This window comes from Sitodiplosis mosellana, unplaced genomic scaffold (genome assembly GCF_009176505.1).
Source record: "Sitodiplosis mosellana isolate CC-2019 unplaced genomic scaffold, AAFC_SMos_1.0 Smas_scaffold_6150, whole genome shotgun sequence".
In the NCBI taxonomy this organism is placed as follows: Eukaryota; Metazoa; Arthropoda; class Insecta; order Diptera; family Cecidomyiidae; genus Sitodiplosis; species Sitodiplosis mosellana.
This window is the reverse complement of record NW_022601391.1, coordinates 1,634,500-1,654,428: the sequence shown is the minus strand read 5'-3', so window position 1 is coordinate 1,654,428 and position 19,929 is coordinate 1,634,500. Positions and strand designations below refer to the sequence as shown.

General features: G+C 35.8%; 1 protein-coding gene across 4 annotated transcripts in view; it reads left to right on the top strand.

The window, feature by feature from the left end:
* The first annotated feature begins 749 nt into the window (after positions 1-749).
* The window catches only part of LOC129574042 (protein bric-a-brac 1), a 49,481-nt gene continuing 30,301 nt past the window's right edge, over positions 750-19,929 (top strand). For 2 of the 4 annotated variants that reach the window (XM_055455355.1, XM_055455352.1), the window contains exons 1-3: positions 880-2,567; positions 2,764-3,040; positions 3,241-3,379. In XM_055455355.1, coding sequence (XP_055311330.1) covers positions 1,871-2,567; positions 2,764-3,040; positions 3,241-3,379 — 1,113 coding nt within the window. In that variant the 5' untranslated portion in view covers positions 880-1,870. Of the gene's footprint in view, positions 2,568-2,763; positions 3,041-3,237; positions 3,380-19,929 lie in introns of all 4 variants that reach the window. The other 2 variants (XM_055455353.1, XM_055455351.1) reach the window with 2 other exon arrangements.

Sequence of the window (19,929 nt, the reverse complement as noted above, 5' to 3'; positions counted from 1 at the left end):
AATCGCATTTTGAATGGGCCAACGATGAATCATTTATTTTTCTATTTAATTCTTTTTTTTTCTCTAAATTTTCTTCTTTTCAATGGAACAAGTTAAAATAGAAATAAATATTTTCTTGCAGCGTTTTGACTCATCAGTGAAATGATTTATGAGCTACGTTCACCGGAACATTTGATTTCAAGAACATGTGTTCGTGTGCATAACTGTATCACTGATCACACACAGCTCACCGTTGCCTGACTGTTGTTCAAGTGTCAAGTCGTTCAATACCCCGGAACGATTCCCCTTCGCGACAAAATCTATGTTTATTTCCTTGCGTCGCTTCTTTTGTAGTAAAACAAATTGGATACATAATCCAAAACATAGCAATGCACTGCACCAGAGAGTCTTCAGAGACTTTGCACTCTCTCTCTCTCTCTCGCGCGCGCTCTCCCAGTGTGTACATGTGTAAAACCATCGTCAGTTTTAATCGACCGGCTCTTTGCATTTTGTTTTGTATACAACATCTATATTTTACATTGTGAGCGACGTTGATGTATGTAATGTCACTTGCACGTTGTGATTCATTCGTTCGTTCGTTCGCTCTCTTCTGCTTGGCAGTCGCATACTACTCGGTTGCTGTTCGCCCTTTGATCGCCGTTTCTCCGTTTTACATTCGGTTGCTTCGCACGTTCGGTCTCACTCTCCTCGATTGGTTCGGTTTTCTCTGTCGCTCTATCCACCAACCGCTATGCTCGAACATGCTGACTAGCACAAAACCCAACACAAGTAGTAGATGCATGTAGATGTGAGCAGTGTTCGTTCGTGTATGGCCCACCAATACCAACAGCATCGACGTTTTGCTTTATTTGGAGTTTGTGGAAAAAATAAAACGAACTCAGTATTCAGTGTGCATCTGAACGTCGTGTTGTTTTAGAGTGAAATTACAAACAGTTGAAACACGCTACAATATCATATGCTTTGCGTTTTTACAGACCTAATCATAAATAACCGTAAAGAAAATTGTCTTCAAAACAAATCCATTTAATGAAATTTTGTTTTTTGAACTTTATTCCGTCAATTGTTGCGCATTTGATTTGATTGCTTTTCCAGAAAATTACGTTTGCAAATAGTCTAGTTCGAGCGGTAAACGGGTTGGTTTTCGTGTCTTAGTGAAAAATTCAAACGAATAATTTATTGAGGAAAAAAACAAACAACGCCACACACATGTTTAAAGAATTTTTAATGAAAAACAAACATTAAACATAGTTAAATGTTGAATAAGTGCGACCAAGAGAAAATATTGTAATAATCAAGTTGCAGAGAACAAGCAAACGCAAAGAATAATTTGAATTAAAGTGTGAATCATGTCAAAAGTGGCAATTTACTGACGTTTTTATGAACAACACCGCGTAAAATGATGTTTTTCTAATCTAAAAACGGTATAAAATAGTTTCAATGAACGGGTCTTACATTATGCATAGCCACATTTGATTTTCAATCTCGAGTAAAAAAAAAACTCTGTTACACTTCAACGTAAGAAAATATTACAAGTTCCATAGAACAAGAGTAAACCAAAATGCAAACATTCTATCGTAAAAGTGTGTTGCAACGATTTCAAGAGGCATAACTTGGTTTTAAGACGGAAATTCATGTGCATATCAATAAAAAAAACGAAATCTAAATACCGATTACGACAGACACTGCAGTAAAAAACTGTGTACACTGTACAGTGTCTTGGTTTCATTTGTTTTCTTTGGTTTCCTTTTTGTTCTTAATAAGAATTTGAGTTCGAAATTTTGTGTTGGAAAAGTGTTTCATTTACGATAACCGAAGCCGAAGAGAAGAGAGCGTTGAAGAAAGCGTATAAAAGTTGACGCTAAAATTCGCAATGTCTAAAACATCAACAACACCCGAGTTGTCGCCACGTGCTTCGTTGACACCACCGGCATCGTCATCAACATTGGCTCAAATGCCAGCGAATCTATCATCGATTGACGTCGAACGAGACGAAGTGGCACCTTCGCCTTCGCCGATCAAAGATGAACATTTGCACATTCGTTCGCCTTCGCCGCACACGCCACCACTGTCAAAGGCGCCCCTCAAGCCAATCATTAACGACAACAAGAGTTCACCGAATCCACAGCAATTTTGCTTGCGCTGGAACAATTACCAATCGAATTTGACAAATGTATTCGATCAATTGCTGCAGAATGAATCATTTGTTGATGTGACATTGGCCTGTGATGGCAACTCGATGAAGGCGCACAAAATGGTTTTGTCCGCATGTTCGCCATACTTTCAAAGCTTACTCTTTGACAATCCATGTAAACATCCAATTATAATTTTGCGCGATGTCAAATGGCCTGAGCTGACGGCGGTCGTGGAATTTATGTACAAAGGTGAGATCAATGTTCGCCAAGAGCAGATCGCTCCATTGTTGCGTGTCGCTGAAATGTTGAAGATTCGCGGTTTGGCCGATGTTAAGAGTGATCTCGATTTGAATTCGGAATCGGAAAAATCGGCAACCGCCACATCTTTGGATGATGCAACCGATGTCACACCAACCACGGCTACAAAAAACAATGGTAGGTCAATTGAATTTAAATCATTTTTGTTCTGTCATCAGCTGATTTCATTCAATGAATCATGGATCTCTTCGTGTGGCGCAAGAAATCTTCCTTCTTCATTTCCTTTTGCCCGCCACCATAAAATTAGCGAAGAGACGAAGATTTATTAGTTTGTAGGTTAAATGATAAATTAATTGCAAATGAAATTTGACAGACTCAGCTCCGGCCACTAAGAAACGGATAACGGCACGCACTGAATGGCAAATCAATAACATGGATTTATCAGAGCATCTTTCAATGCAACACAAGCAACGTGAACAATCCACACCGTCATCATCGCAGCAAGCATCACATGCATCGTCATCACGTCATTTCTCGAATCGCAAACGACGCTGTCCATCAGCCGAGATTAAACGAACCGCATCAAGCCCATTGTCGTTGGATCAGCGCAGCGACATAAGCGCATCGCCCGCACCACAATCGGAATCGGCGTAAGTATCGCGTTACACGCTTAACCCATATCTGAGCTATCTCACTTGATCTCACGCATTCGTATCTCTTTTTTACTCGTCTCGAACTCGATACGATCCCAGTCAAAGTCAAGTTGATTTTATCTGTTTAAAAAAAAAATTTGTGCTGGATTTTCAATATAAATATTTGAATTTTATTTCGTTTCGATTTCAATCAGTAGCTCGAAGTGTATACCGCCATTCTTATCGGCGGCCGGTTCGATCGATCCAATGGCTATGGCTTCTCTTTTACCAAATGCCAATTCCGATGACATGGAAATAAAGCCAGGTATAGCTGAAATGATACGCGAAGAAGAACGAGTAAGTAGTTTTTGTTACAAAATTCTTAAAATATATGTATTGTATATGCTTAGGTTTGATTTGATTTGATTTGGTTTGAGGAGTTCATTCTCTTAATTTCTTCATTTATATCGATGAGGAATAAAAATGCTCCTCCACATATAAAAAAACTTACATCAAATCAGCTTTACAAAAAAATAATAATTCAAATGAATTAAACTAAATGAATGTTTCGTTGATTCAATGATTCGAGTTAGCCGAGAAATAAAGAAAGAAAAAAAAACACACACACACACCATATCAAGTATACGATTGAATGCATAGAAATACAACCGAATTAAAATAAAAGAGTAGAATGAAGGGAAATAACGTTAAGTATTAAATTTATCGTAAATAAGTCCATCGAAATGATTAACTACAGAATTCGTATTATTTCTTCAATATGCTTTCGTTGAATCGCTCACTCGATTCGCTATGTTAGTCGCTTTTTATTTCAAATGTTATTGTTTTTTCTCGTCTTTTTAGTTTTCTCCTTGGATTTGTTAATTTTTCATCTGAGTTTTGAATGAAGAATGATGCATATCTAAGTAATAATAATAATTGATCTATTCACATACGACGTACATATGTAGATGTAGTACTTAGTCGAGAGTGAGCACATACAAGACAATCTTGCGCACATATTCATACTCACATTGTATTCAACTCTTTGTTTTTTCTCGAAAGATTTTTCTTCTTCTACGCCAAACACCCAGCCAGACACTTACATGTATAGTCTGTGATTCAGTAATGAACTACAGAATTTGAAGGAAAAAAAAAGAATCGTCAAACTTTGATTCAATGTATGGACCAAATGGCGGTCGCACTTGGGCATGGCCATTTGATTTTGTTCTGCTTTGTTTTTGTCTCTGTCAAAGGGATATTGCAACTTTTTTGACCAGAAAAAACGCCATCTAACGTCGTGCCCGTAAATTATTTTACTGTACATTTAGATGGTAGAGTTTGAACAAAAGTTCGACACTATGCACAAACTTGGAAAGAGCTTGATAAACATATATTTTATGGCCTTTGCTACATCCCTATGGTCTCTGTTGATATTTTGCACCTTTAACGACCGATTTGATCGGCCGTTGATGGAACCGTGTGTGAATACGATTTTTTTTTTATTCACATTACATGGTGATTGAGTGTGAGATATATCCCGGGAAGTATGAGGAAAAAATGCCTTAGATTTTTCTCTCACTCTCAATAATAAAACATACAACATATGCATAAGCATCATCAAGCAAACGCAAACACACTCATTCAATACAGCTTAATGCTAAAAAAAAACTTGAAAAGAAGAAACAATCTGATTCATTTACCAAAAAAACGAGCACATCAAAGTGTTTGGGCTGCCTGAGCGACACACTCAGTCGTAAAGGGACGATCAATGTGTGTGTGTATGTATCACACTACATGAAGCTAAAATCATAGAATGAGAATGCGACCGCAACAAACTACGCGTTAATGTGAACCGTATGACGACTCGCACAGAACGAAATAACAATAACAATCAACACAGAATCAAAAATAACAACTCACAAATAACAAAAAAAATTCAAATAAAATAAATATATATGAGGAAAACTATATAATTGAAGTTAGAAATTCCCATGTGACCCTGAACCATTTGAATTGAGAGCAGAAACGCAGAGAGCGAGAGAGAGAGAGAGAGAGAGAGAGAGAGAGAGAGAAAGAAAGACGAGCAAAAGAGCAGTCTATATACAGCTTGCAATTGGTTCAGATCTTAAACTTAAGCGAATATAGTATGTACACTACATACGATCCAATAAATGTTTAATCCATGTATCGAACCCGCGATCGGTCTCTCAAGCCAAATGCATCAAAAATCGCAAGGAAAACGAGAAAAAATTGGGACACACGTGCTCATCACGACCGACCATCGAGTCTTGAAATGTGATTTCAACACGGTCAAATCAACCCAGAATGATCACGCACATTCACATTCAGACACTCGGCCAACTCACTCAATGTTCAACACAATCAATTCCAGTTTATTTCAAATTATATTAAGATTTATAGAATTTCATCCTCCGTACACTATGTAAATGCCATCGTTTCATTTCTGCGTCTTCTTTCATTCCGTGTGGTAAATATCGAGTGTTTTTACACAAATGGTTAATATACATTCACTTAAGCGCTTAAATTCATACTATCACCGTCAATGGATGAGAACAATAGCCGGAGTTTCACATGCACGACGCAATGAAAGGCAATTTAATCAGCTCGAAGACGCAAAGAAATCGTCAAGTAAAAGCAGAAGTTGCAATGGCAAAGAAGCGACTTAACGAAGAATACGGCAATGAATAGAACTGATTCAAACCCAAAGTCAAATTACGCATTGTTCAGTTTTGAGTTTGATGCGGCTGCTGAGCCTTATTCTTTTAATTTTTTTTTATTCGCATTCACTTTGGCATCGTAGACAAATGTATGGCGCATATATTCATCGAAAAAGTGAATTAATTTCAGGTTGTTCCTTTTTAGTTTGGAAGTCGCCCTTTTTTTAATTTGACTTTTAGATGTATACACATCTGTTTCTACGAGAAAACCCAGAAAAAAAAACAGACGAAATTACCGAGAGGGAATGGGAGAAAGGGGTATATGACACAATGAAAAGCCAGTTTTCAACTCTTCATGTCATTCAATACAACTACTTTGCGACGACAAATTCCCACTTGACGATGACAAGCCGAAGAATAAATTTTGAGCGAAAATGTGATTTTAATTAAAATTCAATTCATAAAGTCGATTCCTTTCCGGCGACAGAGGATGAGCCAAATACAATTAAATATTGAAATTTGTAAGAGGAAATGATCTGACAATGCAAAAGCGTGTCTTTCGCTCTCACATTCAATCGTCTCCTCTAGTTTTTTTACTCCAGTTTGGCTCAAGAATATTTTCGGCGTTGTTCACATTTCTCATAATGCACGATTGACTTTTCGATGGGGAGGGGAATCGAATAACTTAAAGTATTTGAAATTTCGTTGGCATATTCAAGGCCGATCTTTCAAAGACACAATAAAGCATTCTTCTTCGAAGAATAAAAGAGCACACATATCGAAATTCTCTTGAGAATCGAGGCAGCAATGTGTGCAAGTTTTTTGTTTCGGTTCTTCTTTGGTCTGTCTCTTTTTTCACTTGCTCGTTGTTTGTACATTACATGAATGCCGGCTACCTTTTCATTATATTTTCTACGAATTTATTTTGACCGAATTGAAATATATGCGGAAAATTGTGCATGTGATATATATAGAAGGCAAAGCGTGAGTGCATGATGCGCACTTTGTGCTGATTATGTGCAAAAGATTCAACAGTTGTCTGGTGGTTTTTATTGTTATCGTGGAGTTTGTCGTCCACGTTGTCACTTTCACTGTTCTGGTGCATTTTGTGTCGTTGTTCGTCTTTGCCAACACTTTGTAAGAGACTTTCTGTAAATAGTAATTTTCGAATCGAATTTCGTCCTTATCTCGAAGCCGTAGTCAAAGATACCTTCGTAGATGCTTTGCATTGCCACATCAGTGCATGAATATATAATTCCCTTTCGCAAAGACAGAATCATTCCACCAAAATGGAGAGCGACAGACAGAAATCCGTACATTCAATTTTCAACCAAACGACAGAGAGAAACTGCGCGATGCACGACTACTAACTAAATCATCCTTGTGAATTTTTTGTATTACATTATTATGTGCCGGCTGATTGTGCGAACGGGGGAATAACAAGGGGGAGAAAAGATTGTTTTTTATGACATTTTTATTTGACACAAAAAAGAATTTCCACAAAATGTTAAGAGGAAAAGACTGAGGCGAGAACAAACATGGCACAAGGCACAAGATCTGACGTGATATATATATCGTCATGTATATACACACACTGTACACAGAAACATTCTGAAGGAGTGCGTTTTTGTGCGGAACAGAAGGAGAAAAAAAACAACATACTGATACTCTATAGACTTAACATGTGAGCGAGTACAAACTGTTCAAGCACTTCTCCGGTTCTTACTTCTGGTACATTCTTGTATGGTTTGTTTATTGCAAAGCGTGTAGTTAGACAGGATAATAACAGTATTAATAAAATGGGAATGCAGAACGATGTACGAGATGTGTGTATGGCAGAAGAAACGTTGTCAGATAGTAACCGAGAGAGAGAGAGAGAGAGAGAGAGAGAGAGAGATATTCATGTGACTGTATGTTCATTGTTGTTTGGTTTCAATGCCGGAAAAGTGTCTCAGTCCATGCGTTTCCGAGAGTTGAGTGCGTTCCTTATGGCAAACGCTTCGCTCAGCACACAAAGATTAACACTTCATGTAACATATTTACAGAATGTATTCAACAGAGCCACTGAATAAATAACATCCTGTCGAATTGGATTGCATCTGTATGAAACAACCTATGATTATTGAACTTTTGATCGCGAATTATAGACTGTACCACAATCCGTCCCTCTTTTTCTCGTTGTGTCCAACACTAAAAGGACATTTTAATCCAATTGCTTCGTAAAATTTGAAATCGTTTTATAGTACTTTGCCAAGGAAAAGCCACGTAATTAAACGACAATTTCGGTGTGAGTGATTTGATGTAGCACACAAATCTTGCTATCAACAAAAATCTTACTAAAAAAGATTGTTTGCGGGTGGATATGTGCGCGTTTGCGTTTGTTTATCGTGATGACAATGGAAAATAAAATTTGTTTGTTGACTAATAGAAAATGTCTTATTCAAAAATGTATAGATTATTCCACAGTCTCACAACCGAAAAGTTGACACTCAGAAACAGCAATGATGTTTTATCTCAAACGAATAGGAAGTCAAACTAAAATAAAAACACTAGCAACGCGCAACGCGCAAATGAAACTTTTCCATACACATCGTTTTTCTATTGAATTGTTCGCTTTCTCACCTCGCTTCTTGATTGCTGTTCGAACGTTCCAGCGATGATTTAATACAATATAAATTACATTTTGGCATTCATCTGGTATTGCGGCATAGCCTTCACAAAATGATCTATGAGGCGTCGTTTTTTCTTCTCTAAAATCATATAAATGCTATTATTTATTTGTTAGTGTTGTTTTCTCTCTCTCTCTCTCTCTCTCTCTTCATTCGTTTTTTTGTTTGTTTGCTGCTGCCTCTTTCCCGCTCGCGCTCATTTACTTCTCCAAATACATGCTTCATTCTTGTGCTATCTTCAATTATAAATTATTATCTAAACTTTGTTAAGTTCAATTTTAGTGCGGTTCTCTCATTCGGTATGCTTGTGTAAGTGTTCGAAACGATTTTCGTTTCTTTCGTATAAAAATAAGTGTATGGCGAGATTGAGTGTTTGTGTTTGCATTTAGCTCCTGTCTCTCTCTCTCCGTATGTCTCAACTTCGACTCTTCATATTCTTCGTTTTTTTTTATCTAATTGCTTTTGGATTTCGTCTCTGGGTAATATTTTATTTGAAAACAAAAAGTAAAATAACGAACCAAACAGAAGACACGACGAAAGAGATGGATGAACAGAAAAAAAATTTATTGTATTTACACAATATGAATATATGAATTGTGGAAAAAAAATAAGCAACAGCAGCAAAGCAAAGATGTTAATAATAAGAACAAAATACGAAATTTCGAATGAAATATTAAAATATGAGTGTGCACATCGAGCGTTCGCTCAACTAAGAGAGATGGTTACATCATACTCTTTTGTGTATTACATAGAGACACACACACACACACATTTGGAAACGCAGGCAAAAACCATTCGCCTTAAATTTCTATATTTTATATTATATTCCGATGATAGATATAATTTTTTATTTTCCATTTCATTCCATTATTCATTGCTGTTTCTGGATGGTTCTGTTCGGTAAAAATGGGTGCTTGTACCCTGAGAGCAAACGTTCGCCCGCTCTTCCATTTCATCTCTCTCTCTCTCTCGCTCGCTCTTTCTACCTCTCGTCCTCTGTGCGAGTGTGTTGGCGATTTGTTTCAATGTAAATATATTTATGAGTTGGTGCGTTTTTTTTCGCATTTTCTTTTGTTACATCTTTAATAATAATGATTTTGGGTGATGGTACTGGTGGTATTGATATAATAATGACTTGAATTTTCTACAAGCACGACTGCGCTTATATATAAGACTTGAGAAATTCAACGATGACTTGACTTCGGCCAGGAGAATAGACATGTTTATGTTCTTTGAATAATTCCAAACGATGCGGAGGCCGAGAGAAAAAAATCCATTTCATTATCCTTGTTTTAAATGTATCCATCTTTATTCCATGGCATTTAAAACGAATTCAGTCACATCAGCCCAATAAAACAGATATAGAAAAAGGGTAGAAGGCGAAGGATCAACAACAGTAACAACAAGAACAGAAAATTAACAAGAAACACATTCATCTGAATCCAATGGAAGAAAAACTTTTATTTTATGTTTTAACAAAATACAGAATAATAAAGTATCACACAACCTTTCGGATAATAACCATGGGATGCTCTGTTGCTTAGTCGTATTTTCCATACCATACCTCCAAAATACTCCCCCAAAATGGGAAAAAAATTATATATATAATATACAAATGACATCCTCGATGCAGGCGCACATAAATAACCGTCGTTCGAATTTAGCATAAAAACAAACAAATTATTATTGTTATTCTATATAACACACACAGAGAGAGAGAGAGAGAGAGGGAGACCAAATATAAAATTTATTTTTTCGTTCGTTATCTAAAAATACAATTAATTTTATTCCCCCTACATTTCTAATTACATTTTTAATGTAACGGCAGCAGCAGCAGCGTCAACAGCAATTGTATGTGTGTGTTGGTGTATGTATTTTCAGTGAAAAATATACATAGAAATCGCACGCGTGTATATTCATAGATCGAGACCAAAAATAATATAACAAATGTGTTCCAAATGCAAAACGAAAAAAAAAATGTAAAATGAGAGGTGCGCACCAGACACACACTCTTGACGCCGAAACAAAACAGAAACCATGAACAATAATAATGAAAAAAAAAACTGTTTTTATCCTAATGTTTGAATATCATTCTCTCTCTCTCTCTTCCTCCTTCTCGTTCACGGATTTTTTTCTTCATTCGGTCATGTCTCTTTCACCCATGCTATAATATATTCTAAAAATGATTTTTTAATTTGTTCCATCGCATTCTTTGTAACATAACAAACACCAAAAATATTTAATACATCATTTGAGCAATGTGCTGATTGAGTATGCGATGAGTATGTTGCGTACCTTCAAATGAATCGCTCTGATGTTTGTGCATGTGTATTAATAATGGGATACATTGTATAAATACGCGTATTTTTCTTTATTTATTAAATGATTGTCGAAGAGTAAAGAAGAAACAGACTGAATGGAAGAACAAGAAGTAAAAAAAGTGCTGAGCGAACCTAGAGAACGAGAGAGAGAGAGAGAGAGAGAGAGAGAGAGAGAGAGATTTCTGTGTGCAAGCGAGAAAAGGGAGGGTAGATTGTGGCCTCTGGCTTGTACGAGTGCGAACGAGAAAGGGCCGAGATCAGCCAATGTGTGTGTGTGTGTGCCAAGCAAATGAATACAATCAAGAAATGAAGGGAAAAAAAATTAAATAAAATAATATACAAGTCAGGAATTAAACATAGCCGAAAAATCGAAAATCATGAATCATGAATCATGTTGGCTGGCATTGATTCACTCAGAAGCCAGCATACAATCGAGCTAACAAGCGCGCGCTCGCTCTTCTTCTTCTTCTTCTTCTTTTTCGTCTCCTCATTCTTTTCGGTCTTGTTTTCTAATTATTATTATTTTTCTCCAACATTTATTTCGTTATATACATTTTATTCTCTGGACGTATTTCGCTTCTCACTCTGGTATTTGCTGCGGCCATTCGTTTAATTTTGGTTTCTTTGTTTCAATGGGGCGAATATGCGAGTATCTATCGAACATTAAAAGAAACAAGCAAATCGACCGAACGCGAACAAAACACAGAAATAACACAACACTTACATTCCGAATATTATTAATACCAAAACTCAGGCGAACAGAAAGAAAAAATTATTACTGCTAACAAATATATAATATATAAAGGAACAAACGAAAAATGACGGCGTCGTTAACGACGATACCAACGTGTAAATACACGTGTAACAACAAAGGCCAACAATCTAAAATAATTTTTATAATACAATAATATAATTTATGGCTGCATATAATAAAGTCCGTAGGAAAAAAAAGCAGAGCAACAGCAGCAGCAACAGTGAGAAGTGATTCGAACTCGAAATATTGCGTATTTCATTTAATTTAGCGTTTGCTCATTTTTAAATCACTGAATTGTTGTCGTTGTTTTTTCGTCGTATATTGCCCTTTTTTTGTTTTAGCCCAAGCAAATTCATTGAAACATCGACTGACTCATATCAACTGGCTGAGATTCTAGTCGTCGATTTTTCGGAACTGTTTGTACATTTCCAATAAGAGAGCTGATTTTTCAAATTGATATTGATTTAATTGCTTTGAAATCAAGGCCTGAGACGAAATTGTATACATTTATATTAAAATATCGAAAACTTGGCTCCGAACATAATAAAACTCACAATCATCATTATTTCGGATTCGACATTGAATGCTTTTGTTCGATATTTTCAAATAATTTCATTTGATGGGTTTTTCTGTGTGTGTGTGTGTGTGTGTGCATTTCTTTTTTATCCATAAACGTTTGACGAAAACACAAGCATTGGCAATTTATCATGAAAAAAGGTAGCAACCAAGAGGCACTGTGATATCAACTATTCCATTAGTCACCAGCCGGCTTTTCTACATATTTAGCTCTTCACTGAGTGACAGAACGAGAAAACAGGCTTTATAACATAAAACACTTACAATTTGACGAAACTATTTTTAAACATAATTTCCTCAAAACATTTTATTTCCTCGTTGTTGTCGATATGCTTCGAACGTATGTGAAACAGCAAGGACTATCAATTCAACGATAATAGACCAAATGCAAAGAAATTGAACCACAGAGACTCACATACACATACGCAATATGCACGTACGCGGCAATCAATGGGTTTGTGTTATGCATTGAAAAGAAATTAAGAAAAAAAACCGACAACAACAACAACAACAACAGCGAGCAGCAATTCAGCCGCACATATGCAAACGCATGTGTGCTCCGCTCCGATTATGTGCTATGAAATCTATACAAAATGCATTAAATTACATATTTTATCGTAGCGTACACTTTAAAAATATATACAAACACACACACACACACACACATGGCCGAAATGCCTAAATGAAGACGAAAACACAACAACAACGACACTGAAAAATAGTAATAATAATATATATCACGGCAATATTGTTACTCAGCAAGAGAATTGCTCCGAGCTAAAAGTATATATTATAATTTATTTAAAAAAAAAAAAATAAGTATAATAAAGCAAGCAGTCAAGACAAAGTACTAAAAATGTATGCATAGAGAAAGAGGGAGAGAGAGAGAGAGAAAAAGAAATTGCACACACTCATCAACGGCAAACGACATCGGCAAACGACATTGCAAGAATGAAAAATATGTAATATGAAAAATATAAATGAAATAATAATACGATCGAGAGAGTCAAGTTTGAATGGGTACGACGTAAAATGTGTATACGAGAGGAGTGCATGCGTATGTATTCATAAGCGCATTGAAGCTGACAAGGAAAAAAACAACATCAACAGAAAGAACAGAAACAAATAACAAAATACACCGAATACTATACGAAACATTTACTGTCTATGTTCTACCGTCGCATTTTGTTTTCTTCTCATCCCAAATACAGAAACAACAACAACAACGGCAATAACAGCAACGCAGAGAAAAGAAACGAACTTATGAAAATATTCATTATTATTATTATATTATTTTATTCGTGCGCTTTTTTATGAGCGACGTGTCTGTGTGGTGGTGCTGGTTTTCTTTCAGTTCAAATGTGAAGAAATGGTCATGTGCTGGTACAAGATCATCGCCACACCGGTCAAAAAGATAATAAACCAACCGAACAGACCTAAGAATAAAATATAAGTCATTCGACTTCGAAAGATTTTCTTTTCCTCTTTTGTTTCAGCTTTAATATAAATTTATATCGAATGCTATTGCTATTTTGATTATTATTGCATTGATTGCTACCAAAGTGTAATGAGAAATGCGGCACAGCGAACGAAAGCAAAATTGACTGTATTCCAAGCAGTACAAATGCACTCACACATCCAGTGCGGTGTATAAGGTGAAAAGAAAGAAAAAAAGTCCCCATGATACAGAAACTCAAAAAAAACAGAAAGAATAAAGAAAAAGAACCACATTGAATGGAACATGCAAAAACAAAACGCTGTAATAATAAAATCTATATCACAAACCATTTTACCTCGCTTCGCCTTCTGTAGCAAGCGCATTTGATTTGATTATTGTTACTGCTCTTTTATTTTTCGTATCAAAATAACTTTTTCCGAGCTAAATGACATGATCTTTCTTTCTTCTTTTTTTTCCATTCTCTCTCTTCATTCTCTCTCCGATTTCGGCGATAACATCGTGGTGTGTACCACCACCCGAAATTAAATAAAGAACGCAAAAAAGCAACACATTCTAACGTAGAGAAAGAGAGAGAGAGACCAGAGAATGGCAAAGACGAATATGACGAAAATATTGGGAAATAAACCAACACCGAAATTCATTCCCAAATTTCGAATGGGGAGCGAACGACAAGCGGCGCACAAGCATTAATTTTAATAACAATATTTTCATATAGAAATATTGCGAAGAATGGAAACGGATGGTAAAACAGAGAAAGAAAGAATGAAAAAAAAGACAAAGCAAAGTTTTTTTTCTAAAGTAAAAATTGTGCGTAGTCTACTCCTTTTCGGCGCTTTATTTTTATATATAGATTTTTTTTTGTTGTTGCTTCAATCAATTTTGGTTGCAGTAAATTTTCCAGCGAATTTTTGCCATTTCGATTATTATTGGTTCAGTCCGGATGAATTGTGTTCGCCTAATTGGAGACTCTGTTATCGAATTACAGCTCCAGAACCTATAATTCTAACTCATTTTTGTCTCTCTATTTCATGTCAACAACCTTTTCGTTTGATTTTCACCGTTGAACACAAACTTGAACCGTGTCCGACACATCGATCGACGTTGGAATAGACGACATCGACATCTCCATAAGAGATAACATTCGCCGTGAAATGCTTCTGTAAACGAAAGAAAAACAGAAAAAGAAAGTGAAAACAATCTGGGTGTTATGAAAAAAGAATGAAATGATCAGCATCGAACGTTCTCGTTGAAGCATATGCTAAACAGAATTTGGAAGAAGTTTTAAGTGAACACAATTTGTTCCCTCACATTTAAAGTCTTGCCACACCAAAATTGGAATCGTTTGGATGCGTTTCATCGGATAAGTTTTAATCTCCTTCGAAAAAAGCACAAAAAAAGAACCAAGAAAGACCAAAAGAATGAACAAACAAAAATATTTGAAAGTTCACCGAAAATAATGAAATTATGGGTTGTAGAAATTACACCGAAGTCTATGTCATATCTTATCATGTGCTGGGCGTGTGCGAGTGTATTTGTGCAATAAATTGAAGCAGTGCAGTGCGTTGCGTTAATCGCGATTGTATTTGTCTCGCTTGTCTTTCTAAATATTATTATTATTTTTTATCACACACTATGTTAGTATGTATATATGTACATATGGAATTGAATGTGATCCATAAAACGATAGCGGTCTCGAAATGATTGCTATTCAACGGCGCTCGTAATTTTGTTGTTGTTATTTTTGTTGTTCTGTATAGTGATGATGACGGCGATTTTTGTTGTTGCGATTCGATTATTTCAATTTCATTTTCATTGTCTTTGACATTTTAATATTTTATTATTTATTTACTTCGTGTACCCCATCGGCTAATGGCAATCGTCAATATTGCTGGTGTATGCTTGCAAACATTCTCTCTCTGTCTCTCGCTCGCTCTTCTCCTTCTTTGTATGCATATGTATTTTCTGTCTGCCTGTGTGTGTGTGTGTGTGTGTGTGTGTGTGTGTGCGCGCCCTTTCTTCATTTATATTTTATCTCTTTCATTTTATTTTAGCACTCATCAAATTTATACAAAGTCATATTTATTATATTATACACATAATAATAATGATAAAACTTGTGCGGCTATGGCAGTGAATGAAACAGCAGCAGCAACGACAGCGTCATCGTCGACAATCAACGAAAACAATTCAATAAATACAATGTATGGTGCGAAATACATGACACTATACTAGCTAGCTGTAGTCTGCAGTCTAACTCTAGTTTGTTTGTCGTGCAAAATATTAGTACAAACGATAAATTTGCTTTATAAGAATGAAGGAAACCACCGTACACACAGAAAATCCACCACCGTGTGCGCGACATCGCTCGAAAGAAAGAGAATAATAAACGAGAATAGAGTAAAAAAATAGACAGCGGATAGAATACATGCATGTATTAGATAGTATAGAGACACACAATCATAAACACAAGCATATCAAAATATGTAATAAAATCAACGGAAAGCGAAATAACGACGAAAAATAAATTTAATTTAATGTAATAAAATGAACAGTCAAACAGTAATAATAAAAATGTTGAAGACCTCCGAGCGAAACCAAGCAAAAAGACAGCAACAACAACAACAACAACAAAAACAACAAGCAATTGTCAAATACATACATTGCCACGAATTGGACGAGACTGAAGAGCAGTGGGAGCAACAGCAACAGCAACAGCAACAGCAACGCAAAAAGCACAAAAACTTGTAGAAAATTGGTCGAGCAACAAAAAACTGCCAACCTAAATGTTTAAATGCTTTTCGCGCACATTACCCGATTATAATTGTCTTTCTTTTATTTTTGGCGATTTGCGTTTCGGTTCGTCTTTTTTTTCTTCTTTTTCTTTTTAATTTTGATTTTCTTCTCGTTTTCTTTCTTTCGTTCGTTTTTTTTCTCCATTTTGTCGAAATAAGTTTTATTTGAAATGTTTATTCATGTTCAGTTTGTCTGTTTTTTCCAATAAACATGAAAACAATCCAGGGCTGGCGAAAGACAGAGTAGCAAATTAAAAAAAAAAAACTAGTAAACCAAAACCAGAAATATCTCTAAATGTTTTGTTTTCGCGCGCGCGCACGCTTAATGTATTTTATTTCATTTATTTTCGTTTCAAGATTATTGTTATTATAAATGCTGTGAATGCGTGTGTGTGTGTGTGTTTTTTTTTTTGTTATTTTCACTTCTTCTTTGTTTCACTCTTGTTGTGAATTGTTCAGTTTGCGAGATTTGTTTTTAGAAAAATTTCACAAAGCAAGAAAACAAGTCATACCAACAGTGAGAGTAACTGAAATGAGTGTTTCGGTGTGTGTGTGTGTGTATATATAAATTTAAAAAAACACAATGCGAAGCAAACACATGCCCGAGATGGATGAGTTTTTAAAAACAAGCGATATCTGAGCAGTTTATGTATTATTGTAAACCTACACATGTTCGCCAAGTCATGTCGATCGAAAAATCAAACAGAAATAAATGATTTTTGTGAAAAACATAATGTGTGTATGTGCAAGAGGCAAGCGATCGTCTAATCGAATTCCTTGCAGCCGCCGAATTGAATTTCCACATTTTGAAATGACGTGATAAGTTTTCGGTCGTTTGCCAGTCAATCGATCACAACCAGCACTCACTCTCACTCTTACTCATTCTCTTCGCCCTTCGTGTGTGACACAAACACACACTTGCACGCCGGCTAAGTTTTCATGTTTTCAGTTCAGAATTCAAACCAATTTGACGCAATTTATTGGAGCATTCGAATTGATGGAGCAACAGCGAGCGCGCGGATTGACAAAGTTTATTGTCTCCTTGAATACTTAACAAATGATGCAATTGCCAAAAAAGTATACAATGAATGTGTGCTTGACTGTGAAATTGTGGCTGAATTTGAATTTGAATTTGAATTCCACTAGACATACAGCCAAGAGAATTATCGTCAATTCCATGTGTGAGACGCGCCACAGAAATTTCTTGTTCAACTTTTTTTTTTCATTCAATTTTCATCGTCGTCGTCGTCGACAGACTTGTTGTTGTTATTATTATTGTCGGTCGGTGCCTGTTGGATTGTCTGTGACTATCTTATTTTATCGCTCGTGTGCTTTTATCTACACACACGAAAGCATTCCAGAGCGTACAACGGAATGCATTTCGTTTTTTTTTTTAAATAACATAATAATGAATGTTATAATTTAAGTAACATTTCATTACAATTTGTCTGTTTGGCGTCACTCTTCATCTTTATTCCTTACTTTCTGCTCTTTCTATATCTCTCTCCTTCTCTCTCTTCCTCCTTTGCACACCGGCTTATGTTTGCTATGAGCATTACATTCGGAACATAGATAGATACATAAAATATTATAATATTTGAGAATCAAAAATGATAAAACATGTAAAACGCAATGTGCTGATGCGCTCTCTCACTCACATCCAACCATTTCATTCATGTTCACTTAATAAACAGATTTTCAAGCGACATAGAGCACATGTATACATACATAGAGAGAGAGAGAGAGAGAGAGAGAGAGAGAGAGAGACCGACTGTTTGCCAGTATTGGTGAGGAGAACATCCAAATGACGCTTATAAGAATTCGAATGTGAAATACAAACAATCAAAATTGAAAAAAATGGAAAGGAAAAAGAGCGAAGCCAGAGATATGAACAGAAAAATAAAATAAAGCCGAAACGAAAAACAGCCATACTAACTACAACAGCAACAACAGTAACAGTAAGAACAACATCGAATACCATTAGTTTTATTATTACGGCATTTGTTGTGGCTTCTCTCTTTCGCTCCTTTTGATGGTCGTATTTGCTTTTATTATTACAATATTTATTTGATACAATAAGTTTAGTTTTTTTTTCACATTTCAACACACAAATTCATGTATTATGGATGTGTGTGTGTGTATGCGCGCGCTTACACTTTGAGATCAGATGTTTCAAACGGCACGAACAGCATTCGTCAGAATCGGAGAATGCGATACAAATAAGTGCTAAACAAAAGCAGATGAATTTTTCACATTCGAAGTACAAGAGCACAAAATTATAAATGATTAAATATTTAGTTCATTCGAAAAAATATCAGCGCGTCTTGAGAGCGAACGAGATGGAGACACAGGGAGAGCGAGGTGCAATCTCCTTCAATTCACCCATTTGGTGTTTTATTATCGTGATTACGTGCGGTTATGTGATCAAATTCGTTGCCTAGGAGCCGGATATGGCTTCTAACTATTTGAACCACAACTTTTCACGCTCACTCGCATTGTTCAATCTTCCTCTCTATCGCTCTCTCCTGATTCCCAACCATTTCATTTCAAACTGTTTTTATATTCGCTCGTTTCAAACAGCTTTTTCCAAATCATTTTATTATTTTTCGATTTTATTCCATAAAGTTTTCGTATCATTTTGTTTGCGCATTACTTAACTACAATTCTTCTCCCGAATGCGTGCTAACTTTGTAACTCTACTCTTCCCTCTCCCTCTATCGCACTTCGCTTTTTTTCTCCAGTTTTATCTAAAACAATTATTTTTATTGCTTTTGAAAAATCATTATTTCGTTACATTGTATTGCTAGTTGATTGTGTGTATATAATATTTGAGTTTTAAATACATATTTGAATTTGTGTATTGTAAATATAATGCCAATCGAGCGGCAGTAACACACAACATCAGCAGAATCCCGTATTAAAACATACAATATAATTTCATTTCTGATGTGCTTTTTTCTGTCTTCGCGCGCGCGCGCTGCGCTGCGCTGTTCATTTCATTTAATTCAGCTCTTATATTGCTGTCTCATTCCGTTCGCTTGTTTGTGTTCTCGTTCGCGCTCATTATTGCTGCTTTTTTAATGCTTGTTCCTAAAGTACTTAATAGTTCGGCCGGGGAAGAAACGACGAAACAAAAACAGAAAAATTATTAACTAACCGATTTAATGACGTCAACAGTTTTTTTTGTTCCTTCTTTCCTTTGCATTTCATTTACATCTACATCATTTCATTTCATTTATATTCATTAATTTTATGTAGATAAAATACGTTACAATTCGCATAAAAATAAATATTTAATTCATTGCGAATCATTTTTCGTTGCATTTCGTTGCTGTGATGGTGTGGATGGTTGTTATGATGTGTTGTTGCTTTGTAGATTTTCCGAATCGAAACGGCAAAATCGTTCATATTCAGCATTTATCGTTTGATTGAAGTGATGTAAATGAACGGCGTTGTGCTCGAAATATGTATATATGCCCATACACACACACACACATATATATATATATATATATATACGGCATAGTACAATGTAGCTTGGGTCAGACAATATCTTGAGTTTTATACGGCCACTCTTTCAACGGCATCGTATTGTTAATGGCCGATAAAAACTTGATTATGCTCTGTGCTCCGAACGCAACGGGTTAGACGAAGAAGA